Source organism: Haemorhous mexicanus, chromosome 4 (assembly GCF_027477595.1).
Source record: "Haemorhous mexicanus isolate bHaeMex1 chromosome 4, bHaeMex1.pri, whole genome shotgun sequence".
Taxonomy (NCBI): domain Eukaryota; kingdom Metazoa; phylum Chordata; class Aves; order Passeriformes; family Fringillidae; genus Haemorhous; species Haemorhous mexicanus.
In genome coordinates this window covers 71930256-71956440 of record NC_082344.1, presented here as the reverse complement: position 1 = coordinate 71956440, position 26185 = coordinate 71930256, and the positions used below count along the sequence as shown (strand labels likewise).

Genomic DNA, 26185 nt, shown 5'->3' with positions numbered 1-26185 from the left:
CACTAAAAAGCACCTGGGACCCACAGGGCTACTTCCAGGACTAGTCCAAGGCTTCACAATCTGGTCCAAAAGGGAAATGGAGACACATCACAATATAGCTTCATACCACCATAGCTTCAAAATCAAATACATTTTTTACTGTGGATATTCCCACCCCACTAGGGACAATGCACACATACCAGATACCAACTGTACTTTAGGTATGGAAACCAGAGTTTTATTCTTTTCCCCTGCAAGCCTGCTCTCCAGCTACCAGAAGCATAGCAGGCAGTAGCAGAAGAGGACCCACATCACTTCACAGGGCAAACTGGATTATTTGTGCCAACCAAACTGCAGAACTGCTTCCCAAACACCCAGCACAGCCTCCTGTTAGGGTGAGCACACACACCCCCAGTACTGAACCGTGAGCATCATCTGTTGGTGGAGCTGCACAACTGCAGGCAAGGATTTTTAAGTCAGACAGGGAAAGAAGGCAATGATCTGGTGAGAACAGAGTTTTTGAATTAGCTATGGATCCATAACATGCACTAGTTATGGTGATATTTAATAACCAAGGTGAATATGTACCCTAGTTCCATTTAATAACTATTCCATCCTTTGGATGGAATAGTTGGGCTCTAAGCTACCAACATTTACTGGGGCTCATACCAGTGCTAAAATACCATCAGTGTAACAGAGAAAATGCAGCACTCATACCTCAGGCTGGTTGAGTGAGGGTTTGTTATTGTTGGGTTTGTTGGGTTTTTAATTACTTCATTTGCCATTTCATGTAGATCCAAAGCATTAAGCAACTCCAGTCAAAAGAAAATATTAAAAGCAATTTCAGCAAGACTAGGAAACCTACATGGAAAATAATATCCTCACCCGTTTATTGTTGATTTTACCACTTGGTAACGCGGCTGTTTGGAACTCGGTGTGAATACAAGGTAAGTTCTGCAGAAAATCACACACCTGGATTTTTTCACATGTATCAAACACATCTGAAGTTTAAAATTTGTGTGCCTTGACTCGTTCCTCACTTTATAATGTCTCTGTAGGTTTGTCCATTGTCACTGATCCCACAAGAGTCCGACTCAGTCTCTCCAGTCAGGTGACAGACAAATTCAAAAGGTGTAGATTTCCCAAAGACGGTCTTCTCTGTAGTGCATTGTGCTAGTGCATTCAACCAGTGTGTCAGTGTTCAACCAGACAAGCTTGGGGTTGGTTGGTTGCTGTTTTTTAACTACACAATACAGAAATATAATTTTACATGTAGCTTTGCATGCCTTATGGCTGCTTGCCCTACTATAGGACAGTGCAATAAATACAAATATATGCACACTAAAAAAGATTTAACTGCCGTGATCTACGTCTCCTTTATGAGTACAAATTTACCTAGTCAACAATATGACAAATTTAGCAGAGAAAGTGGCAATGGCAGTAATATTCTACTACAAAAACAAGGCTAGAAGCAAAGTGTTCTCAAGCTACAGAAAACTTGCTACCTCCTAATATATGATGTAGGGCCCAGTTCTGCCAAGTGCAGAGTTGTGATCAGTAGATTGCATCAGAACATGCTTTTCCCCCCATTTAACAATGAATACTTCTACAATTTATTTGGTTTTGATAACTGTTTATAAATAGCACACTATAATGACTATTAAACTATACAGCAACATGACATTTATAGCCTAATCCTGAATACAAAGTTCAAAGAACATGACTACAAAGGCCAGAGAGCAAATGTCATCAACTAAAAGCATTTCCACTTCAGAATTTATTGAATGTTCTCTTACACAAACGCTTCTTGACCATGAAACCAGAGGAACAGGATTTCCTATTCCCTCTCTGCCCCAGTAGTAGTTTAGCCACACATCACCCTTATAAATTAGTGATGGATTTCAACAGGTAGCCCCTTGGGGCTATATATTTTATATACTTTATATATATGCACATTTACTTTGAATTCTATGTAAAAGTTGAAAAAAATGTTTGAAAGAAAAACTCAGAATATATCACAGCATTTTCAGCGAAAAAAATACAAATTAGTTTTATAACGACTATTCAATTTATCAAACTTTTTTTTTCTGAAGTATTTACCTTTAATTATGTACACATTACAGGAAATAAAACTTTGTCCACAAACGTTCTCTAAGATGACAGTTATCAATAAAATGATAGAATAATAGCAGGAAGAATATTAAACAAATGGGGGTGATCAATTTCTGCTTTTAAAAAGTAAAAAGTCACCATATAATTAAGTACAAAAACCTGCATTGAATGACAACTGCTGGTGTAGTAACTTGATCAGGTATGGAGACCAAGAGTATAGTAGAGCCCTATGGTAATAATATTTCTGTAGCATTTCCACTTGGTATGTATATACTAAATGTTGGCAAAGTTTCTGTAGCATTAGCTTATACAAACATAGGAGTCCTCAGTCTGCTGCATAAAAGGGAACAAGAGTGTTTTACTTCTCCTGAAATGCACCTGAAATCCAGAGTGTCACTTACAAACTGCATAATGTAACTTTTCTTCAGAAAAATATCTGTTTGGCATCTCCAGGGCTCTGTTCCATTGGACAATAGGGGCATTTTAATCTGGGGACAAAGAAAATGTGTTAGAATTGGGACAATGTGTGACAACAGAGCATTAAAGGTACTCAGTTTTCCCCCTGCACCAGGAAACTGCACTCTTAAGCCACAACACTTTACTTGGCTCCATGAAAAGTCACCTTTAGCTGAGAGAGAACTTACCATGCTTCTCCTTCTAGTTATAGTCTCTCACTTTTCACCCACAAGCCCCTGAATTATTAGATTATCATAAAGAGCAATTTCTCTGTGGTTATTATTTCTACTTCTGGATTTGCCTGTTGCATTTTAGAATCACAGAATGGTTTGGGTTGGAAGGGACCTTAAGGACCATCCCATTCCAACCCTGCTGCCATGGGCAGGGACACACTCCACTAGAGCAGGGTTCCTAGAGCCCCATCCAGCCTGGCCTTGCAGTAATTTTAAATCAGCTGGTAGCTTTCACTTTGGCTTCTTTAATATCGAGTTCATTTTAGTGTCTGGTTCCCAAAATGCTGTGATTTTCCAACCCACTTACATCAGCTCCTGCAGGCTATGACTGAAAGGTCACCCTGGTCTCCCTGTTGAGGTCTCTCATACAATCCCACCTACTTACAGTATTTCTTCTTTTTGAAGAAATTGATTCTATTTTGAAGCATTGATCCTTTTTGCCCCCCCATCTCCTACGTCTGGGCATTTTACCTTCTTCCCCCAGCCACCCCTCCAGAGTTAACAGTCAGAGCTGTGCTGTCAGTAAAACTGATCAATGAAAGCACCAGGAATGAGTGATCAGGGACAGGAATGATGCAGCAGCAAGTTTACAGCTTCAAATGGCTAAAGTCACCCAAAGTCACCCACAAAGGCATCCCTTAAGGCTTTTCTAACAGGACACAGAATACAAACATCACTCAACATTTTCATTCATAGCCTCAGTTATTTTCACACTGGATTTCCCAGAATGACTTAGAGCTCTATATTAAGCTGACAGCCTCCACAGAAGCTGTATATATTCAATCCAAATAACCACTGTCCTTCCTCAAGAAAATCTGTTGAGATTTCTCTCTCCCATTTCCTTCTCCCCAAAAGCCTGAAGCACCCCACAGATATCTAAGGAGGAGTATTTCCACAGTTATAATTCCCCTCCTTGCTCAATTACTAAGCCATATTTCCCCTAGAGGTTTAATTTTATTTTTCAAGAGATTTTTCATGCATTACTAACCTTGCTCCCAAGGAAAAACTGTGTGTGTAAAGCCTTCCAGTTTGAATTTAAGACAACACAATGGTGACAACAACATGAAAAATTACTCTGCTCACTGCATTCCTTCATGCAAGCTCACTTTCAACAACATCAGAGGGTTTATTATGCTTTTCTCCAGCGCACCAACCCAGCTTATCCAGCTTTCAAACCATTCTCCAAGACTAACAAGCTTCCACCAATCACATAATTATGGACTCAGTTTTCCCAAAACACAGTATTCTAGACTAAAGATGTGTCCTTGTCTGTATGTTATTTGAAATAAAAGAATTGTACTTACTTGCTGCCATTAAACATTTTATTCAAAGCATCTCTGGATATAATATGACCACAGACTAATTTCATAGGTGGATTATTATCTGTTGTTTGCTGACGAAGAATGGGACAGGCAAATATTGAATGATACCAGCATTTTTTACCAAGGTCCACTTCAATCTGTGAAAGAAATAAACATAAAAATTTATCTTGGGAAATTACATTTCCAGATAAAATCCCTTTAGGTCATGGCAGTTACTTAACAGATTTCACAATTCAGCTGTGAAAGCAACAAAAATCCATTGTGTGGATGCCTGACAATTTCCCAGCCAAAAATACTTAATTGTGATCTTAAAATGGTGATTTATATTGGGGATGGGGAGTAACAACAAAACAGCATATTCTGCCAAGGGACAAGTGCAAATTTTGTTGTAGATCTATGCCCTGGCAGGAAAGCTGAGCTGGTGACCCATCAAGACTTTCTCCAAATCACTGGCTGGAAAATAAAATGTAATTTATAGATTACATTTTAGGGGGAAATTAAAAAAAGAGAAAAACCCTTAGATTGACTATATTTATGTTCTACAGCTCTTGAAATGCTCTGCCAACACCTTCCTGTCATGTGAATAAAGAAGTATATCACAATCACTAATTCACAATCACTAATCAGTACCAACACAGAAGACACTTGTGCAGCACAACTCTTGCCACGAGTACAAAATTATTTCAAAAAGGGATATATAACAGAGAAGAACAGGTCTGTGACTCCAGTAATTAACTGAGAACTGCAAAAATCACACCAGAGCTCACCTGGCTCTGAGCAGTCCTCTGTCCAAAGGTTTAACCTTCAACAAAACCTGACAATGTGACCTTTTCATGCTACTTAATCTGTCTTTGCACAAGGAAAATAAGGTTTCCCAACCCCATAGTGCCTTAGCAGAAGACACTAGAGACCCTTCAGTTTAGAAAATGCAAGGAGACACACATGTATCATTAACTGATTTGCATCAGACAGGAATGTTTTCGAAATGCTCCCTAGCTATTCATTCCTGGCTGGAGAGCAAGGCAGCAATCTGTCACACTCAGAGGTTACACTCTCAGCATTACAGAAAACACAGCTGGGAGAAAACTCAGCACTCCTCCTTACTCTATAAATGAATCTCTTCCAGCTGCAGTGGAAGAGGCTAACTCAGTTCATGCCCAGTTTGCACTAAGTAAGTTTCCTTTCCAAATCAGGAGCAGGTCACTGGAGAGCTGCACACGCTCAGCAAGAGCTATAAAGGGAAACTGGGGTTTCATAACAACTGAACTTCATTTCAACTGATCTAAATGAGATGTGCTGGAAGCATAATGCACTGGATCCCAACTCCTGTGTCCCCAGATGCAGCACTAATTCTTTCATCTCCTGTCTGCCTGATAAAGAGCCAGTGCAGAGCAAGCCCTGGACTGAGCTCAAGCCTAGCTAGAGGAAGTGAATGTGTCTCTGTGGGATCCATTTTCTTTCCAGTTATACAGAAACATCTCTGGGTAAGTGGAAGGTGAGAGCACCAGTTTCTTTAAGGTCATTTATCAAAGACCCTTCCAAACTGAAAGGGGATAACAAGTGAAAGGGGGGGCAACAAGCAAAACTGAGAGGTACAAAACTGATGGACAAAAATAATGGAGATAATAACAAGAAACAACCTTGAGAGGTCATCAAGAAACTGCAGCCAAACCTGGACTTTGCAACAGATACAAATCTAAACCTGAGGGTCTCTGAGGAGAGGGGGTCAGCAGAACTATATAAATTGCAGGAGGAAAGTGCAGGGGAAGAAGACTGCAGAGGAACAGCTGGAAAAGGCTGTCAAGGGGGCTAGGAGGGCCTTGCTGTAACTGAGGATCTATGAGCACGTGTTTGCCTGGGAATCTGGAGTCTGTGCTTTCACTGGTGAATGGCAATCACTTCCAGCCAAGGAGAAGAAAGGGATCTTGGCTGTCTGTACTTATGTTTTAGGTGAGTCCTGTGTGGGAGCTGCTGAGGGCAGTGCTGTGTCTGGGGCAGCCTGTGTGGCTGCCTGACTCAGTGTCTGGGGGTGTCTGTGAGCCCCAGGCTCTGTGCAGCAGAGAGCCCCAAGCCCCAGAGCTGCTGGAGGTGGTGGCCATGTAAAACATCCTGTAACATGCAGCACAAAACAAACCTGAAAACAGCATTTGCTGTTAGAAATCTGCCCCAGGGGTAGCTCAGCCCCCACTCACCGGGAGTTCATCCTTCTGGTTCCAAACCCCTGTGCACTGCCTTTGCTCAATTACTGCCTTGATGTTGATTAGAGCTGGTAATGCTACACAACCTGCTGAAAAACTGCAGAAAAAGGACATGTTAATATGAGGTGCACGTTAGGAAACCAGCATTTTTCACATTTCAATTTTAAAGGTTAACTGGGAGACAAGGTTTTTGCATTTTTTCATTTACATCTTGTTATACCTGGAGGGAGCTTAGAAGTACAGACAAGCAAGAGTTTTGGGGCAGGTTATCAGTTATCCATGTATTTTAGGCTGGGGCCCTCAGGTACTACATTCTGGACAGAAAGCAACAGTTAATCCCTCCTCTGAAATTCATATTGAATTGATTTCTTCTACCACCCACTTTGATTTTGAGCTGTACAGTAGGAAGACACCACGTAAGTTTATAGAGGTTGCTCTCAGCTATGGTGGAGTATGTGCACAAGAGTTTCCATGTAACCCACACATACACACAACCCATAATCCTTTAATTATATATAATTATCATGTAAAGAAACATGTCTTTCCACCTTCCCCTTAAACCAAGAAAAGAAATGTAGAAAAAGCAGGTAGGTAAGGAAAGGGAGGACACCAGGGCCTCTGACAAGAACAGCAGTATAAAACTGCCCGAAGTCTGTGTTCCAACAAAAAGTTCAGCCTCCTCTGGGATTTACCCACTACCAGAACTTAGCACATCATCTAGAAGCATTTCAGTATTTTACAGAAGAAAGTATGACAGAGTTTACCATGAATTAACAGATGAGTTGACAGATTTAAGTCTAATGACAGTACTGGAAATCACCAGCAACAGAAACAGGATTTGACCTTGCTATCAGCCTGCTCTGTTTGGCAGATTATTTTACTATTTGTGCAAGTTTTATTGTCTACAGAAGTCATGCCTTTCCTCTCTACCTGAAACCTGTGGATCTCTTGCCTAAGCTAAAAAATATAAATATAAATAAATAAATTATCTCTCACCTCCAACGGGCCATTTTAACTCTTACACTTTGCTTTTTTGTTAATGCAGCCCAGAGTGTAACTTGTGTTCACCCCGTGAGAAGTCTAACAAATAGTATTTGTGTGAAAATATCTCTGAAGAGCCCTTTCAGAATATTACATATCAAGTCAATAGCAAATTCAAATTCCTGTAGTCCTTCAAGACCCCAAACCACAATCTCCACAACACAGGAGTCTTTCTGCTGTCTCCACATAATAACTCAGACCATGAGGTCTGTACAGGATTAGATAAACACTGGAGAAGCCAATCAGCATTAAGAAAGTGCCCACTACTCAATAAAGCAAAATATTTTACAAATATTTTACAGCAGGGATTTCACTTCAAGCTTGTTTAATTCCTAAAGGATCTGCAGCACTCCAAGGTCACACCAGTTGAGAACAGTCTTGTTTATGACAAGAGCATCAATAGCACCTATACAGTAAATACATTTCAGCACAATCAATTGCACACCAGGAGCAGAGCAAATGTCCCACCACTCCAAACATCAGGAACAGGGATTTTCCACATCACCAAAAACCTTGCTCTGAAAACTGCATTGCAGCATCACTGCATGAGCAATGAAAATCTATGCTGGTTATTTGCATGAAACAGGAGGAAGATGAAAAAAACCATTTAAGCTCTAAATACCCAAAAACCACTCAAACCGAAACTTGAAAGTTTATTGTAGAAAAACAATTAGTCTGAAGTGCTCCCTTTGTTGTTTCTCTTGTACTTTGTAACTGAGGTGCAAACAGGAAAAGCAGAAGGCTGAACAATGTGAGAGCGCTGAACCAAGCACAGAAGTCTAACAATAGTGAATGGAAACAGTAAAAAAAAAAAAACCATAAAGCCAAAACAAACAAAAAAAAAACCCCAGAAGCAGTAAAGCTTCTGCTAAGTACCAAACCCAGCCTAGAAAGATACATATAATTTATTTTCTGCTTAACATTTTAAATGAAAATGAGAACATCAGGGGAGTGTACTGGGGGAATTGACATGCAAAGGCTAAACAGGAGCTAATCTGTTTCATCTTCAAAGAAGCTAGAAGGAGATTAGGTTGGGTTTTCTTCACATTTCCAGCAGCCTCCTACAGATTTGCATTTTGTCAGATTAGCTACTGAGCTTAAAAGTGCCTCTTTTTTCTTTGCAAAAGAGGCCTAGCAGACAATTTGGAAATTTTAGCAGCTGAAACCACCACATAACTGTTAAGCATTCTTTTAAGAAGATGACTAGTAATGTGTGGAAAAAAAAAAATAAACAAAATTATCAAATGCTGATGGAATCATGGCCACATTTTCAGGGCTATTTTTCAGCTGAACAGCAGGGACAGCTGTCACACATTTGTTGTGGGAATAACTGGCTGATTGCCATCCCCATCTTTAGCAGTTATGTTTAAACTATGGAAGATTAATTCCACTCAGGAATGCTTCCTCTTGAGCTGCAGTGGTGCAGGGTAAAGTCCAGCACACAGGAACCTCTGGTTTGTAATCTTTGCAGACTTGTTAATTGTAACTATACCCTGTATTTAAGGCAAGCTAGTAAAAAAATCATTTCTTTTGTCCTCAACAAGAAACAGGAACCAAACCACGAAGTACCTGGTCTCAAAAGCAAGAGAAAAGCAGCATACCTAACACTGAGAGGGGATTCAACTGAGAGGCCCAGGAGAGCACAGGCATCCCTTGTGAAGATGTCACAGATGTCAGCCCACTGGTTGGCATCCAGGAGGTGAACGTACGGCGAGTTCTCGATGCCTTGCCGCAGGTACACCAGGCTGCCCATCAGAACCTGGATATCTGTGAGGGACCAGGAACAGCAGAGTTGGTACAACAAACAAGAGATTGTGGCTCCAGCTGGAGCTTTCACACGGAAAACAGGCAGAAACAATTACATCCATGACAGCCAGGAGAGCTCCACTCCTGCTACTTTTTGGCTGTGGAGTTGCCAGGGTGTGCTGCCTGAGAATTTGCTTCTAGCAGGTTTACTTTTTTTTGTAAGATTTCTGACACACACAGTACCCTAAAAAAATAGGCTGTGTTGGATTCAGCTTGAGATGGTTCATTTAACTCACATGATCTCCCATTTTTCAAAAGTTTAATTTCTCTTTGTATTACCCCACGCACCAGAAAATAGCAGATGACTATTCCAAGAACATTCCTCTGCATTTTTAGCACTTTACTCTGGCAGCAAGCCTATTCTAGATGTAATCTACATTTTATTTAAAGAGTCAAAACCCTTAAATTTAAGCAAACGTGCAATCATTATTTTGAGCCCTCTTAAAAAAGAAAAAAGACGATAATTCTGATTGTAAGGATTTGGGTTATACATGATAAATCCAAAAAGAAGCAGCCTTTAACCAACTGAAAATAATGGAGTAGAACATATTTGGAACATGTTTTACTTCAAGGTGCCATATCCCAATGCTTTAAATCCCCTTAATGTGACCCAAAATGTACCTTTCTGATGATTTAGGGCGAAGGGCTGGAAGTTTTTCGCATACTGAAGTGCTTCTCTTTGATTTGCTGTTCCACCCATCAATAAACTGATGAAATATAATCTGTGCAGTTTGAATTCCAAGGAGCTGTTCTGTGCCATCAGCATCTCTCTGTTGGATACCGCCCACCTGGAAGAAGTGAGGAGGTACAATGGGACGTGACACCAGAGTAATTAAGTGGCAGCCCACAGCACATGAAATCATTGCAATTATCTATTATCTACCATCTATTTCAAGGAAAGTGGGACTGTTCCCTGAACTTCTGAGAGCCTCTACAGAGTACAGAAAATGGCAAAGCCCTTAAAAAGTAATGGAGCTACACAGGGTGCACAAAATGTGGACAATGTTAATTCTGGTGCTGCTGTAGGGGTTAAGCACTGCAAAATTCAACATTCACTGGTTGAAAGACAGGACTAAATTAGGCACAATATAAGGCAGAAATAGCTCAAGTCTATTGTACTTCAATTAACAGCACTCTGAATCTTAACAATTACTGACAGTTCTTCAGCTGCATGTCAAAAAGTTTGACCAAGAATATTTTCCAACGTCCTCATACACCAAACATGTTGTCCAAAACACTGTGTTTGTGTGAGTGCATCTGTTGCCCTGGAGAGTGGAACTGCACCTATAGGACCTCAAAGATAGATATTACCAAGATCTCATAGTGGAGGAAGGAAATCAGTTTAAATATCATACTTAACCCTACTTAAACTTTGAGCTTTCTGTCAACTTGGACAATAAAAATATTTCTCATTTTCTGTGTCTATTTCACCATGACAACACTAATGTTAGGCTCCTAAATAACATGAAAGAATTCTTAAACATACAGAGAGTAAAATGAACTGAAATTTTCAAAGCATTTTATACAAGTTTTTCTTGATTATTTAGAATTTATCCATCCCTTTCTTGTTTTTTGGTGCTGGTTTTTTTTTTCCTTGATTCCATTTAGTCAGGCCTAAATCAATCCAATCTTTCTCTTAAGAACCTCAAGTTTCAACGTTCTCCAGTACATCTGTTTCTCATTAGTGTTAATTAGTTCTACTGTTTTCACTGTGGGGGCCCTATTAAGCAAAAAGCTTTTCACTTTTTAGCAAGGAAGTGAGGAAGTCTGTGTTCCTTAAAAAAAACCAGGGTATGTGAGGCTTCTTTTCAATCAATACTAAAATGAGAAAATTAAGCATTCTTACTGTATTGGGAAGGCTTTCAAAGCAAGTCAGCCTTCTGCATTAGGATGTAGCATTAATGAGCAAGTATCCACTTTCAATTTGTTGTGGTGGAAGTATCAGGAGTCTGACTTCACTGGCAAGGCTTTGTAAAGACACAGTAACCTTTCAGTAGGAAACCGTGAAAAATAGAGCCTTTGAACTAAAAACAAGCCCTACTGTCCCCAGTTTCAGGCAGTTTCAGATTTTTCTGAATCTCCACCAGGAAGGAGTGAAGAGCACACTCACTAACCATGGGTGCTGAGTGGGTTTTGGGGTGGTTTCATAAGCTGGGGGTATAATTGTATTTTTATGATCAGTGTGCACAGTTTAAACAGGATATTATGGCAATAAAGTACAATCCCAGCTACAAAAACAAGAGGCTGAGGTTAACAACCACAGGCTAACAAGCAGATGAAGGACAAAATCTATTATAAATAAACACTAAGACTAGTCCACAGGGCCATCAATGAGATATTAATCTCTATTGCATCAAAAGAGCCTCCATCCTCTCCCTGCCAATATTTGCACCAACATGACAGAGTACTTAATCTTGCTGAGGTCGAGTCTATTTTTCCAAATTAGCTTTTAGGCAGGCTTTCCATTTTTAGGTCTTTGAGTGGCAGCACAAATTTCTATCAGAAGAAAGCAACCACAGAGGCAAGGCCTGAGGTGCTCAGTCTGGGACATGCTGTTCCTATTTCCATCAGAAAAACAAAAAACCAGCAAGGGAGGTTTAAAACACTCAATCCACATATGCTCTACCACTGCCCAAAATTATTAGTAATCACATCACCTGTCTTCCTATCTCTTCTCAAAATGACACCCAGTCATTTTTACTTCTGAGACTCAAACCCATCTGAATTTTTTAAAAGTTGACACTGTACTTTGCAAACCATGGGTACACAGGACTCCCTTCAGCTCCCACGTGGGATTTAGATGTTAAAAGGAATTTAACAAAGCCTGCTGAAGATTAAATTAAGTTTAAATCATACCCCAAGGACCCAGCAAATACCAGGACCTGTGCAACTTGCTGTTTACAGGCAGAAGAGAAGAGAAGAGAATAGAGTATCTCTTTTCCAAATTACAGCCAAATCTTTGAACCTCCAAGTCATTTCCACCAGGACCTCACACAGAGGCCCAGCCTGGGCTCTGAAGGGCCAGAATACACCCTGAAAAATAATTGGGTTTCTTTTCCCATCACCAAACTTCAGTGAGAAATGCCACTGGAAGTTAATGGGATTTTGCAAGCATACAGAGATTACACAACTCAGAGTGCAAGGCCAGACTAGGCCTCTACAAAAGTCAACTTCCACACCCCACAAGGTAAAACAAACAAGTTATGGCCAGTCACATTCTATTTAAATCTGAAAGGTCATGTTTTTAAATGTTTAAATTTGTATTAGAAAGAAAACCTGGATAACAAATACAGTTAGGGTCTTTCTTTTTTTTTTTTTTTTGAGACACAAATACTAATTTCCATCACCTCAGCAGGGCTTTGAAAGTCTTTTTGAAAAGTCATTAATTTGACAACTCCCTTCCCATGGCAGTGACCAGGAGCCACCTGTTTGTTTTGTTTCCAGCACTGAGTGAAGCTGAGCACAAGCAGAGAGTGCTGGCAGAGCCAGAGAAACTGGTTGGCTTTTAATCCCAGCTTTTCACAATTTTGCATGGATAAAACCTGCTACACTCCACTTCCTGGTTCAGGAGACTGTAATTAATCATCCTTGTGTGACACTTTGCTTCAACACCACTGTCAGCACCCTGACCCTGCAATGGGCCAGCCTGGGGCTGTTTCATGCTGAAGCTTTATTCACTGGTGCCCATTTTAGCCCAAGGAGCACAGTGCCACTTTCTGTCACACGGAGGCCATTCACACAGCACTGGTTTCTACCCTCCTCCTGAACACTTGTGTCTGCCAGGAAATAAAAGGGAAATACCTTCACAAGCATCAGCAGTTCTGTGGGCAGTTAATGCACTGGTTACCTCCTCAGCCAGAGAGCTCAAACCATGACATTTTGTCACATGTTGATCATCCTCCCCAAGAGCCATGGTTTTTACATCAGCAGCACCATTATAAATAAGGCCCCTCTGTGCCCAGCAGCAGCCAAGAAAGGCAGACAGCTTTGGCACTGTCCAGTTTAAACAGAATAAACATTATACACAGAAATAAGATGGGGAGGGGTAGGGCAACACGCAAACTGTGCTGACAAGACACCCCATTGTCTGCCCATTCAGCTGGAAAATAAAAATTCCTTTGAGGGATGACCATGCCTTCTCCTTTGTTTGAAAAATATTTAACACATTGCAGAAACTACATGATACAACTCAGTAGCAATGAGAAAGGCCTAAAGCACTGCAAACTGGAGCTGAAATGAATTTAGAGATTTCAAGGGAACAGTCATAACAGCAAGTTACTGCTCTTCAGGGATTATCCTTCACAGCTCTGCTATTATTTGAACTACAAGATATATGTGGAGTAGCTGACAGTAAATCTTGTTTCAGTTGTAATATCAGTGTTGCTTCCCTTCAATTAGCCAATTCAACAGCAATAAACCACCTCAGCTTTCCACCTGTGTAACTAGATTCAATGACCAACTATTTAGGTCAAACTTTGCATGACCCAGAGGCATTACCCAGGATTTAGTCAATGAACACCAGGGTTTGAATATCAGAGTGTCCCTGTACTTAGTTTAGATGCCAGTAAATGCTCAATTGACACACCTATGTTGGTTCGTGTAAAAGGGAAAAGAAAATGTTGTTAATATGAAAATGTACTTAACTGAATAATGCAAAAAATTCTGTCTCAAGTATATGATCTATGCTCTAGAATGAAAGACAAATTTTGAATTTATTTTGGTTTTTATTTTTAAAAGGTCACTTTAAAGTTGGTTAGGTGGTTTTGTTTGGTTGGCTGTTTTTTGTGTTTTGATTTTCTTTTTCTTACTTTTGAGACCAACCTAAGTTTAGAAAAGTTAAAAAAAAAAAAAAAAAAAACAGGATGAGAGGGTTTCAGGGGCTTTCTTATTGTTTTTTCAGGAGAAATCTCATTACACTGTCACCCCAGGCTTTTTCCACCCTCTGGTCCCTCGTCTGGAAAGGGAGGGTGACTGAAGTACAAATGAGAACTTTGATACAAGCCAAGTTCTGATCACCCCAAAGGCTTCATGGTACCCAATACCTTTAATAAGTCTTGGTATCCTTCACAATGGGACCTCTTAAAATAAGGTTCACTAATGATCCAACAGAAGGTCAAGCACCATCACTGGCCAACAACTTTTCCTCCAAGTGATGTTTCTTCCTTAAAGCAGCACCATAACTGATAAAAGTGAACCCTTAATCTAAGAAAGAGACTCTTAGTTAATCACTTCCCATGGGGAGTGACACAGAGGAGATGGAAAAGGAAAGATCCACTCAGAAACTACCCCTCTCAAAGGACAAGCAGGGACACCTCAGAAAATGCTAAAGAGAGTATTGAAAGGGGAAAACTAAAGGACTGTTAAAAGCATTCTTTAAAAAAAGTGAGGAAAATAAATGAGTGGACTCACTCTAGTGCAGGTCTCAAAACTCTAACTTTTAATGCTTCCAATATTCGATTTAACTCCACAAATGGTTCTTTTTGACTCTGATCTATTGATAGACCAGATTCCTGAAAAGAAAAGAAAAAAAAAAAAAAAGGGCACTTTTTAGTTAAAACATGAAAAACAATGGGTTATCTGACACTTTAAATATTCATCTGAAACATTCAAATGAGGAAGCTAAGACAAAGCTTCATTTTCCTCAGTGGATAACCTTCAACATCCACACTTGTTGTTACCTGACAAAGCTCCTCAGCCACATCCAGCATTCCCTGCCTGAAGAAGTGCTCCACCATCACCTCATTGAGGATCCTCTGGCTGTCAGCCTGCCAGCACCCATCTATCCCCACGCTGCTGATGTCCGAGTCAAAATTCTGAAACACACAAATTAACAGTTAATAGGCTGGAACAAACCACCCCACATCATTTCTCTTTAATCATGCAGGACACCTGTGTCTCCACCCTGATGCCTTCTGCCTATTACTCAGTTGGCCCTCAATTATCTCCAAAGTGAAATAAATACATGTCAGTTTCCTTCATTACCTCATGTGTAGGAAGAAGAAGAAATCTTTTAGCTTGCTCTTTTCAAGTCTGAATATTATTCACTACAAGGAATTATACCAACAAATTACAAGTTTAGCTAGAAAGAAATCTAGTTAACTAATAAAGAGGTTTCTGAAGGAAGTATCTGCAGAAATGGCTCTTTCCATACGTAAAAATTGAAAATATTTAAAGAACAGAACACAAAATTACCTACATTAGAATTAAGACAGTCATCAATGTATCTCAGTCAGTGCAGGACAACACACTGCAAGTAATGCTTTAACTTAAGGATTTTTCACATATCTGGGAACTAAGCAAGGCTGAAAAAGCAAAAAAGTCACTTGTCCCCACATCCAAACAACGAAATTCAAATCTCTGATGACCTCAACATCCCAACAGGATGAGCTTTGAAGATCCAAGAGATATTTTTTAGAGCTAACCCAGATGATCCCAGTGCCACGTATTTTTAGGCCAGTGGCCTACGGACATATTCCAGGAATAACTGAAGACATTGTCACGCTGGCTCCTCAGTAACACTTGGCACTGCTTGGCACTTTGCCTCTTGGCAGCAGGAGAGCAACATTTATTCTAATCCAAGATATAAACCAGGATTTTTAACTGCTAACATGTTTTATGATCAGGGTAAGCAGGTTAATTTTAATAAAAATCCTCATCCACCACTTAAAACAAGTCTCTTGCAAAATAAAGAGTCTAGAAGCCAGTGCATTGCTTGCTGCCTGCTCTGATGACTACAGCTCTCTCCCAAGAAGGAACTTCAGAAGAGCTGTGGCTCTGTGAGGATCCACAGCCCTGCACAACATGGAAACACTAGCCTCACACAAACACAGGCTTCTGTCACAGCAGGCAGGGCAGATAACACCCAGCTGGTACCAGCTATCTTGCCATGCACAGCTCAACTTCACACTGCACCTTCCTGTTACTCACCACTTACTAATTTCCTTCATCAGCGCCTCTATGTCCCCTTTGATGCTGCTCTGTGTCATCATGAAAAAGGGACAGCCTTTTCATCCCTGCCCACACAGCTCTAAAGCCAATGCTTCCTTCAGGGCTCTCAGCAAACTCTCAGTAAAACATTAACCTTAGTCTGGCAAACTGACTTTTCCACCTTTCTGAGATGGTGGAGCGAGGTGAGCATTTAAATTATTGCCATTGATTCATGTTGCACATTTAATAACATTTTCACTTGCGTGTCTTAACCTGTAAGCTCCTTGTCATGCTGTTCACCTCTAAGCAGTATCTTGAAAAACTTAAGCATCTTGAAGACTAAGTAATACTGTTCTTATTTGTGCCAACCATTCAAATCCTTAAAGGTTCACCACCATTGCAGACTCTGCTCTCAGTGTCACCACCATTGCAGACTCTGCTTGTGTTACCTACTGCTCTCACCACCAGTAGGTAACACAAATCCATTAACAAAGCACTAAAGGATATAACACAGGATTCAGAATGCAGAAGCTTGCATTTGTTACCTAGCTTCCAGGGTGGAGATCATCTTTAATCTAAAAATAATTGACTATAAGTTATTCTTCATTCAATTCCAAGTCCTAGCAATGATACAACCCCTTAAGCAGAAACTGTACAGTTCTGGACAGTCACCACCAAGAAGTGAAGCTGTACCTATGCCTCAAACATTATCACATCATTCTCACTGCTCCCAGCAGAGATGGTGAAACCAATTAGCAGAGTGCTCTCACAAAATACTCATTTTCTTTTGAAACAGCAAACCTACCAGCCCTTAGAAAACCCCACCATTAGATCTTTCCAAGTCACATAAAAGAAGTTATCAAGTCCCATCATTCTACCTGAGGACCTCAGTCATTCTCTGACCAATCCAGTCCTGACCAGGTTCTCATTCCAATAATCTTTTTGTAGTTTGTTTTAAACGATTCCGAGGTCTGTATTAAATGTGGGATTCTAAGCTCTGCCTCCTCTGGGTCCCGAGGAGCTTCAGGAACTGACTGCACAGATTACAGTGAGTGACTGCCACATGTCAGAAAAAATTATCACTTGCCTTTGGCTTATATATTTCACAACTGTCAGGCATGAAGGATCTGCTGGTGACTACAACCCTCAGTTTTGTTTTGTAAATGCTAACAGTATGCTAACTGACAGCACGTGGGGTTTAGTAAGATTTCAACAGTTAAAAGCATTTCTGCAAGTTAAAAACTCCAGAAAGCTTAAAACCCAAAAAACACAAAGTAACCTATGTGTCAGTTAGTATTCCTGAGGAATATATCTTTTTTAACAGCTTAATTTGCAAGCCTGGGGCCAAAATGTACAGTATTATGTGCTAAATACACTAATGATACAATGTACACAGCACATTACCAGTAACTGTTGGAACGTGATGATTTCAAGATGCTCACAAACACAAGATGGACCTTTTCAAGTAACATACAACCCTCACGTTACTCATAACAGCAGGATAAGAAGAAGGATGATGATTAAGGACAGTTTTATTCCTCAGCTACTCAGTTGAGATTACTTTGTGCGTTCCTCCCTTCTGAATTCTTACCCAAAATACAAATAAAACATTTGTTTATGTTCTCTGTTCAATCTGTTTACACATAATAGAAAGTTCAAAGTCTTGCAAAGACTCTGTATTTACGTAGCCCCATTCTTCACAGCAATACAACTAAATGATGTTCAGTAAAGGTTTTTAGTGTGTTCACATACAAGTTTTTACATGAAACAAACACTAACTTAAGCAAAAGGCTGCTTTCCCAAAACAAAGACTGGATTAAAACGTTTGCCTTACAAGAGATACAAAATTCAGGGGGGAAATGGAAGGAACTACCCTTTACTCCACTTACTTTCCTAAATGAAGGCATTTAACCACTACTCAGATTGCTCCTAGAGGGAAAATATTTACCAGCCTATCAAACATGCTTTGAGATAAATTCAAATCATTCCGAAGAGTGACTGATTTACAGGGACAGTGATGAATGAGCTACCTGATAACAACTTGCTGAACAACAGTGACATGACGAGTTCTGGAAGCAGAGCAATTGCCAGTACAATACAAAAAACTGAATGCAAACATTTCCTTTCAAAGGAGAAAACTCTTTGGAAGAAAGGGTAAGCCTCTTGTGGATCAGAAGCATGCAATCTATATAGGACTGCCATGAAACGAGGTTTAGCTTATTAGAGAAACTTTCCAAACAACACAGAAAGCTCTGTCATTTCAGACTTTAATGTATTTAATGGCAAATTTGAACTTCATTTTCCTCTAAGGGTTTCTGTTCTCAGAGTGAATTCTGCAGGCAGACAAGACTAGGGCCCAGCCAAGTTCACAAGCAAGGACTACAGTAACTTAAAAACTGATCAGACTAAACTTTTTATGTAGGTATAACCCTGCCCCCATACGGGGAAAAAAGAAATTTAACTTGAAATTGCCACTGGGAGATAATACAGATTCTTTCACAATCCAGGTTTGCTAAATAGGAAGTCTATTGATTCTACATGCAACAGCAGCTACCATTTGGCTGTGTCACATGAAATGAGTAACAGTATTAGCACATTTCCCAATCTCAAACCAGGCCATGTATCTGTGCCTGAGCATGCAGGGTTAGTAAGACCACAGGCAGTGTTTTGGAAATGTTAATCTGTCTGCAAAATAAGTGAGGACTTACATGTGACAGAAACAGAACTCCAGTCTCATGAATCAAGGCAAGGGCTGTGCTTCCTTAAATTCTAATGAGTGTTTTAGTTTGGAAGCAGCAGGATTTTGACCAGAATGTGTTGAGAATCCATTCACTACATCAATTACACTTAATTGCTTCTACTGGTTTAAGCTTAAGTACATTATGGTGAAGGGATGGGGGAGGGTAATTCCAGTCTGGGACTCTGGTGCCAACAAAGACTTTACTGGCAGGTTCCAAGTGTGTTTTCCAGCAGCACAGGGAAATTGCATATGGAAGATTTGCTTCCCATGTTACAGTTCAGGGAAATGCTGAATTTCACCTGGATTTAAACATTACACATATTCATCTGACAAAAGGGCCTAGACCTTGGGGTATATTTTAAAGTAAGTCCTTTAAGATACTACCATATTTGGAAAAATCAAAAAAATTCCACCAAGGACATATTTAAGGAGACCATCCCAAGTTGTGCTCTTAACTTCACAGAACAACATCCTTTGTTACAAGCAGAACTGGGGACTTGTGCAGCTCCCACTGCTTTTAATTTTTTAATGCAAATACCACAGACAATAAGTGAGACTGTAAATCCAGAGGAACAAGCACCTCCACACAGCCAGTCGAGCTCATTTTTGAAGACCTCACTGAAAAACCCCTTCTGACATTCAACAGGAACAGAGCAGATTAATGGGATTCTTTCTACTATTTTACCAAGCAACATATTTGAAATTTTAAAAAAATGCTTTAATTTGCATCTATTATTTTTCAAATAAAAACACTACATAAACTTAAAACAGCACAACAGAACACTGGAAAAACTATTCCCATGACAACTGAAGCAGCAATTTGGAGATCAGACTCAAGCCTTAGCTTCATTATGCTTGAAAGCATTTTCTTTGACTTTAAGAAATACCATCACCAATTTCCACTGAACACTGACACCCTCTCCATACAACCTGGGGCTGTTCTACCTCAGAGGATTTAAATTAAGAAAGTATGGCTAAACCTGGAAGTGTATTTGTACACAGTCCACTGGCTAAAGCAAAATTGGAAAGTTTAAAAACTTAGGAAAAGATTACATAGATTTAATTCAGGCTTCAAGCTGGTAATAAGGATGGAATTTTACTCTAGTTAATTGGTTTAGATACAGCAGCAAGGATTTGAGACAGATGCATCCTTAAGCTTTGGATAACAGTGATGTGTGGATTAAAGCTTTTAGTACAAAGTTTGAACTCTCCACGATGGTCAGTCAGATATAAACAAAAAATACAAGTTTCATGGACATTCTGCCTAATAATGCAGCATTTATGTACTTGGTTTCTTCATTTCATTATTGTTACATTGTGCTTTAGCAGATTATCATTATTACCAAAATTGAAATGAGATTCCCAAAGGATAAATCAGTGCTGTGTACTGAGCAAATGTTTAGACCCTGTCAGAGACACAATCTGATGTAAAAATATCACAAAATGTCCGTAACAGCAAGTATCAGACTCCCTGCACACAGAACTTTTATATAAGAGAACAGAGGGAGAAAAGCGTGGCCTGAAAGTATACATGTAGCACTATTTCAGTGTAATTTCAAAGAATTGCTCATATTTACCTACAAAAATAGTACAAAAATCATATCCCAGTTATTGTTGAACCTGGAATTCAGATGTCTCATATATAAAGGACCAAAGATAAGCTGCCCTATCTTATTATTTAGACACAGACACTGTGAGATGCTGAATTTCTTCAATTGCTCATTAAGAGCACTGCTATAAAATTAAGCTCCCAAAACCAGTAACATCCCTGTAAGAGGTACAAAATGCCTTTCCTAAAAAATTCTTTGGTCTTGCAGGATCACAGAAAGTTCTAGGTTGGACCTTAAACATATCTTGTTCAACCCTCTGCCAGGGGCAGAGTCTTGCCACTGGACCAGATTGCTCAAAGTTGCTTTGAACACTTCCAAGGATGGGGCAGCCACTTACACAGCAAAATGGCACTTTAGAGTTACCTGCTGGTGACAATTAGCTAGAAATACATATATACACATATATAAAAACTAACAGTATTTCTTACTGGGACAGACATGGAAGAAAACATTTTGCTAAACTGATAAAAAACAATATATATCTACATGCTGTAGTATCTATAGGGTCTGTTCTATAAGAAATCAGGAGATTTGAGCTGTCCCAGAAGGAACAGGCTGGCTCCAGTGAGCTCTGAAAGCAAGTACTGTGCTGCCCACTGGCTTGCCTTTGCTTCTGCAGCTGACAGAATATTTAGTTCAGATTAACTGTAGCAAAAATCCCAATTTTGTGCTATAATGTGATAATGCAGTCAAAGCACAAAACAAATACCTTATCAATGGCTTTTCCAACTCTGGATACACTGCTGTGGATGTCTTTGTGGTCCGAGGCCAGCTTTTGGACTGTGTCCTTTATTCTCTTACAACACTGTGTCATAACAAGTGAAATTGTCCCCGACAAGTCCCCATCTTGATCTAGACAAAAGAGAGGAAAATTACCAACTTTGTTACAGACAAATGGTAATATCACATCTCTTAATATGCAACAACATCAACAGACAAAAAGTGATATTAAAGAAATGCAATCTAGAGAGTATTTGGAAAGCAAGATCAGCTTAACTGAAGGCAGATGTACAGGAATTCACCTGTATGAAAACTCTCCTGTGGAATTAGGAATCCAGATGGGTGCACAATAACATTGAACAAGTACAACAATTTAAAAATTTAATGTAAAGGTCTCATGTGTCTCAGTCACAGCAGATGAATAAACATCTCAAAGTAACACTCAGTTCACAAATCTCTAAGGACATAACAGAAGGATACTGAAGCTATTACAGGATCAGTTTTCTTTCAGACAACCCCTAAAGGCACATGAGAACATCATGTTTAACTTCAATAGGGTGCAAGAAAAATGAGGGTGCAAGCAAATGTGGACTAATGATGGCCCAGTTAATTCTTGCCCTACAAGCCACCCACTGCTATTGGACTCTGTGTTTGAGCTGTATGAAACTTCTACTCCTGACCAGTGGCAGTAGCTCTGAACAGTCTCCAGTTCCCCTGAATGGATGAGAAGCTGTCCACAGAGGACCTGTGGATCTTATTATGAGATTTATTCTCTAGAAACTGTGACATTTCTTAGCTGATGTCCAACAGGTTCACTGCTATATGACCCACTCTGTGAAGAAAATAATAAACAGGACAGGCTTACAGCCCCCTGACCACATCACAGCTTACACCCTTTGTGCCTTTGATTCAAACACCATTCAGAAGCTTGAGTCAGAAAAAAAACCAACTTTTTTTTGGTGCTTTACCTCAGTTCTTTCTTCCTGCTTTTGATTTAAAAATGTAAGAAAATCTCCCTTCCAGTCTTACCTCTGAAGATCTCTCCTTTCTCAAAGTTGAGAATTTTTCCTTTAGAGACACAGACTTAGCAGCCTTCCACTGCATGGGAAGGCTAATTTAAGTGGGAGAGCAGCTCAGAAATGTCTCCCTAATATTCCAGACCCAAAGCCTTCATGTGAAAAAACAAAATCACCAAAATATCTCTTAAGAAGAAGGATTTTATGGAAAACGTGTTCATTTTTTAAGTTTGGTCCTTTTTGATTTCATGTTTTAACATGAAATCATCTTGACTTTCAGCAGAGTCCAGTTTCTGCAGAGAGCAAAGAGAATCCAGAAAAAACTGCAATCATAGAAAGTAGAATATAACTTCACAGCCATTTTTCTAGGCCCCTTCCTTCTTGCACCCTCTGAAAGCAGCTGCTGACACAGTCACACACTGAGCCACCCCCCTGTGACCAGCAAACAGCTCCTGCCCAGCCCCACCAGCCCCAGCTGGGCTAGTTTACACAGCATTTTTCCAACAGCCACGGGTTCTAAGAACAAAAATAACCTTTACCATGCTTTTTTCTCCCTGCAGTCACCATGAAGCCAAGGATCATCTCCTGGGGAAAAGGCTAATGGGGCTCTGTGGGTTTTTTCTAGGGGATGAATGAGGAAAATTAAGACTGAAACAGTCACTTCAGTGATTTTGTACACACCTAATAAAAACTGAAAATTCCACTCAACTATTACAAAAAGTTCATCTCCAAAAATTATTTCAAGAATAATCACTATTTCTTAGTTGCTATTTAAGTTTTATGACAAACACTTAACATGAAAGATCTTTAACTGTCTCATGAATTTTGTCATGGCAAAATGACCAGCCAGAAATTATGCAACAAGCAAAATGGAAATACTCATTTCCCAACAAACAGAAAGGCTAAAATGCACTTTCTGAAAGCCATTAAGCTAAAACCCAAACAACCCACATGGGTGCCTCCTTTTACCCCAAGCAAAGAAGTGAATTCCTGGTCCTTGACATTGTAGCAGAAACCCAATTCCAGTAAAGCAATGAAAATGTCTACCGAGGAAAAGCCATCAGAGCTGTAGAAGGTTTCCCCTCTGCTCCCCTCTCCATCAGCTCCAATCAAACTCTGAGCTACTTGCACTGAATCAGCAGGAGAAAGCCTGCAGCCATCCCTCCTGGCAATTCAGGGTTCACAGGACAGAGAGCTTTCCTCTGTGATGTGTGTGCACAGTCACAATTTTTTAAAAAATTAAATATACTGGCCCACAAACACCAAGCACAGAGCAGAGTACAATGCCAAGTTTACTCAGCCAGACACACTTATGCCATCCAAGAATATGCAATCCTTGGCTACTCCAGGAAGACAGATTTATTAAGAGAACAGAGAAGAAAAACAAATTTGTCTTCCCATTCACAGGCCTGAGCACAGGGCTGGTCTGCCCTTAGGCTTTAACATGAAATCAGCTCAAGACATTTTAATACACTTGTGAAGGGGGGAGAAGGAAACCAGTTTAGAGGTTAAGGCAGTTTCTAATAGTTTCTTCTTCTCCACCCACTTCCTTTTTTATCCAGTGCCTGTTTAAGGTCTTTTCATACATCTCTGCTCTCAGATCTTGTCCTAACCTCTTCTTCAGCAGTGAGGGCTTTCATTTCTCTTTCTTTTTTCCTTTGAAATTACATCCAGGAGCCTATTTCTGCAGTTCATAGCCCTGAATTAGACTTCCACATTAAGATGTCTGGCTGCTTTCAATTCCATCCATTTTCAAAAATCTTCAAGATAATGTGTAAAAGCTGAAAATACCTGTTCTTTTCAGAAAGTTATAAATAACATGTTAAAGAAAAAAGAAAATAGTAAGAATTTTGACCCCTATGAATCCAGCTCACCCTCACATGCCAAAATTGGAGTCCCTAGATGTCTGAAGGTGCACTAGCAATGTACTGGCTTCATCCTAGAGCACTTACTAAAAGAAAGCTCAATTTGGGATGTGCTCTCAGGGACAGCATCACTTGGTAAGTGCTGAAATTATTCAATGGACAGTGCCAAATCCAAGCTTGGATGGCAAACCCAACAAAGACCCTTAAGGAATCACACACTGGAACCTTCTACATTCATTACAAAGAGAGTAAAGGCTCTGTAGCTGCCACAGGAATGTCGCAGACAAACCTTTGCAACCCAACAAAGACCAACACAAGACTGAGGGTGACACACACAGCTCTCCAGCAAGGTCAGCACCTCAGTTTGTGAAGACACATATTTTAGAGACTGTCCTCAATGCCCAAGCCCAGGCTGTTCCAAACAGCACAAATAACACTTACTGAAACACAATTCAAAACAATGCCAAAAATATCAAGCTTTATTTCATCCCAAATAAACCCCTCACAATCAGAATTCCACATCTGCTCTCTATAGAAACTTCTGGGTACACACAGAGCAGCTCCAGCACACTTGTGCTTGTGTTCCTGGAATTATCCACACAAGTGCTCTGCACTTGTATTTGCACAGGACCACGGCAAACACGTTCTCCCACAACCAAACAAAAACAAAAACAGAGCAGCAGCACAGTTACTCTCAAGTTTGGTCTCAGGAGCTTGCAAGTTCCTATTTTTAATCCCTGAGCCATCACCCGCTTCCTGCATGGCCTTGGGTAAATCACTTCAGCTGCTTCTCCATTCCCTCCCACTCCAGCAAACACGGCACTACCTCCATCTCCGGGATTTCGCAAGCTTTAAACGCCCCGTGTTTACAGCTCTCGCCAGTGCCCAGCATCAGCTGTGACACAGACACAAGGCTTGTTTACCTCCTGCCGAACGCGGCTTCACCGCCAAACCCGGCCACAGCAAAGGAACACAACTCAGGGACACAGGAAAAGAGACAAAACCAGAAAAGAAACGGGGGCGGGGAGTCGAAGGGGAAAGCAAACAGGCCAGCTCTGCCCTATTTCCTCTGCATTTCCCCCGGGATGACCAACCCGTCTGTAACCCAACATAACACAGGGTCACGCCAGAGCTGCTGACCGGGAACAAACAAACCTCTCCAGCAGCACAGACGGGGCGGGAGAGGCCCGGGAGGGTCCAGACTGATCACAGAATGATGGAATATGCTGAGCTGGAAGGGACCCACCAGAACCATCGAGTCCAGCTGCTGGCCCTGCACAGGACAGCCCCAACAATGCCACCATGGGGCTCAGAGCTTTGTCCCAACACTTCTTGAACTCTGTCAGGCCGGTGCTGTGACCACTGCCCTGGGGAGCCTGTTCAGTGCCCAGCCACCTTCTGGGTGAAAAACCTTTTTGTGACAGCCTACCTGAACCCCCCCTGCTCCCACCTTTGAAATGTTCCCTGTCAACAACGCCCCAAAGCTCCGGGGGCTGCGGGGGAAGATCCCCAGCACAGAGCCCTCGGGATGGGGGGGGTCGCTGGAGCCCGGGCTCTCCTCAGGGGTGTTCCCAGCCCACAAAGCCCGAAGCTTTCAGGGCTGTCCAGCCCACAACGCCCCAAATTTCGGACTTCCCCTCCCCGGAGGGAGGAGCGGGGCCGCGTCCCCTCCGCAGAGGGGGGCGAGGGGGGCGCGGGGTGGGGGGGGGTCTCCACGTACTCTCGGTCTGCAGGATCTCCCTGCGCAGCCCTCCCGCATACTGGATCAGCTCCTCCAGGCTGCGCTCGCAGAGCTGTCCGTATCCCGAGAACTTCTGCAGCACCTTCTCCAGCTCCCGCTCCACCGTCACGCACTGGTCCATCGCGCCCGGGCCGCGCTGCTCCTCCTCCTCGTCGTCCTGCTCCTCCTGCTGCCCCGCGGCCGGGCCCCCCGCGCCGCCCGGGCCCCCCGCCAGCCCCGGCCCTCGGGCGGCCCCGGCCCCGCTCCCGCGCGGCACCGTCGCCTCGGGCCGCCGCACTTCCGCGCAGGCAGCGCCGCGGACACGCGGGGACCTCACGGCTCTCCGCACAGGCAGCGCGGCGGACGCCTCAGCGAGGGGCCTTGGCGCAATGCTGGGCGGAGCGCTGATTTTTGGTCAGGCGGCGCGGCGGGCAGCTCTG

General features: G+C 41.3%; 1 protein-coding gene across 1 annotated transcript; it reads right to left on the bottom strand.

Annotated features, from left to right (window-relative positions):
* Nucleotides 1-845: 845 nt before the first annotated feature.
* Nucleotides 846-25978, bottom strand: RMND5A (required for meiotic nuclear division 5 homolog A). Its single transcript, XM_059845403.1, has 9 exons — nt 25746-25978; nt 21134-21276; nt 14826-14960; nt 14557-14657; nt 9769-9935; nt 8943-9108; nt 6295-6397; nt 4085-4239; nt 846-2579 (listed from the first exon to the last, which is right to left on the bottom strand). The coding sequence occupies exons 1-9, from the start codon at nt 25885-25887 to the stop codon at nt 2516-2518; spliced, it is 1176 nt and encodes a 391-aa protein (XP_059701386.1). The 5' UTR covers nt 25888-25978; the 3' UTR covers nt 846-2515.
* Nucleotides 25979-26185: the final 207 nt, after the last annotated feature.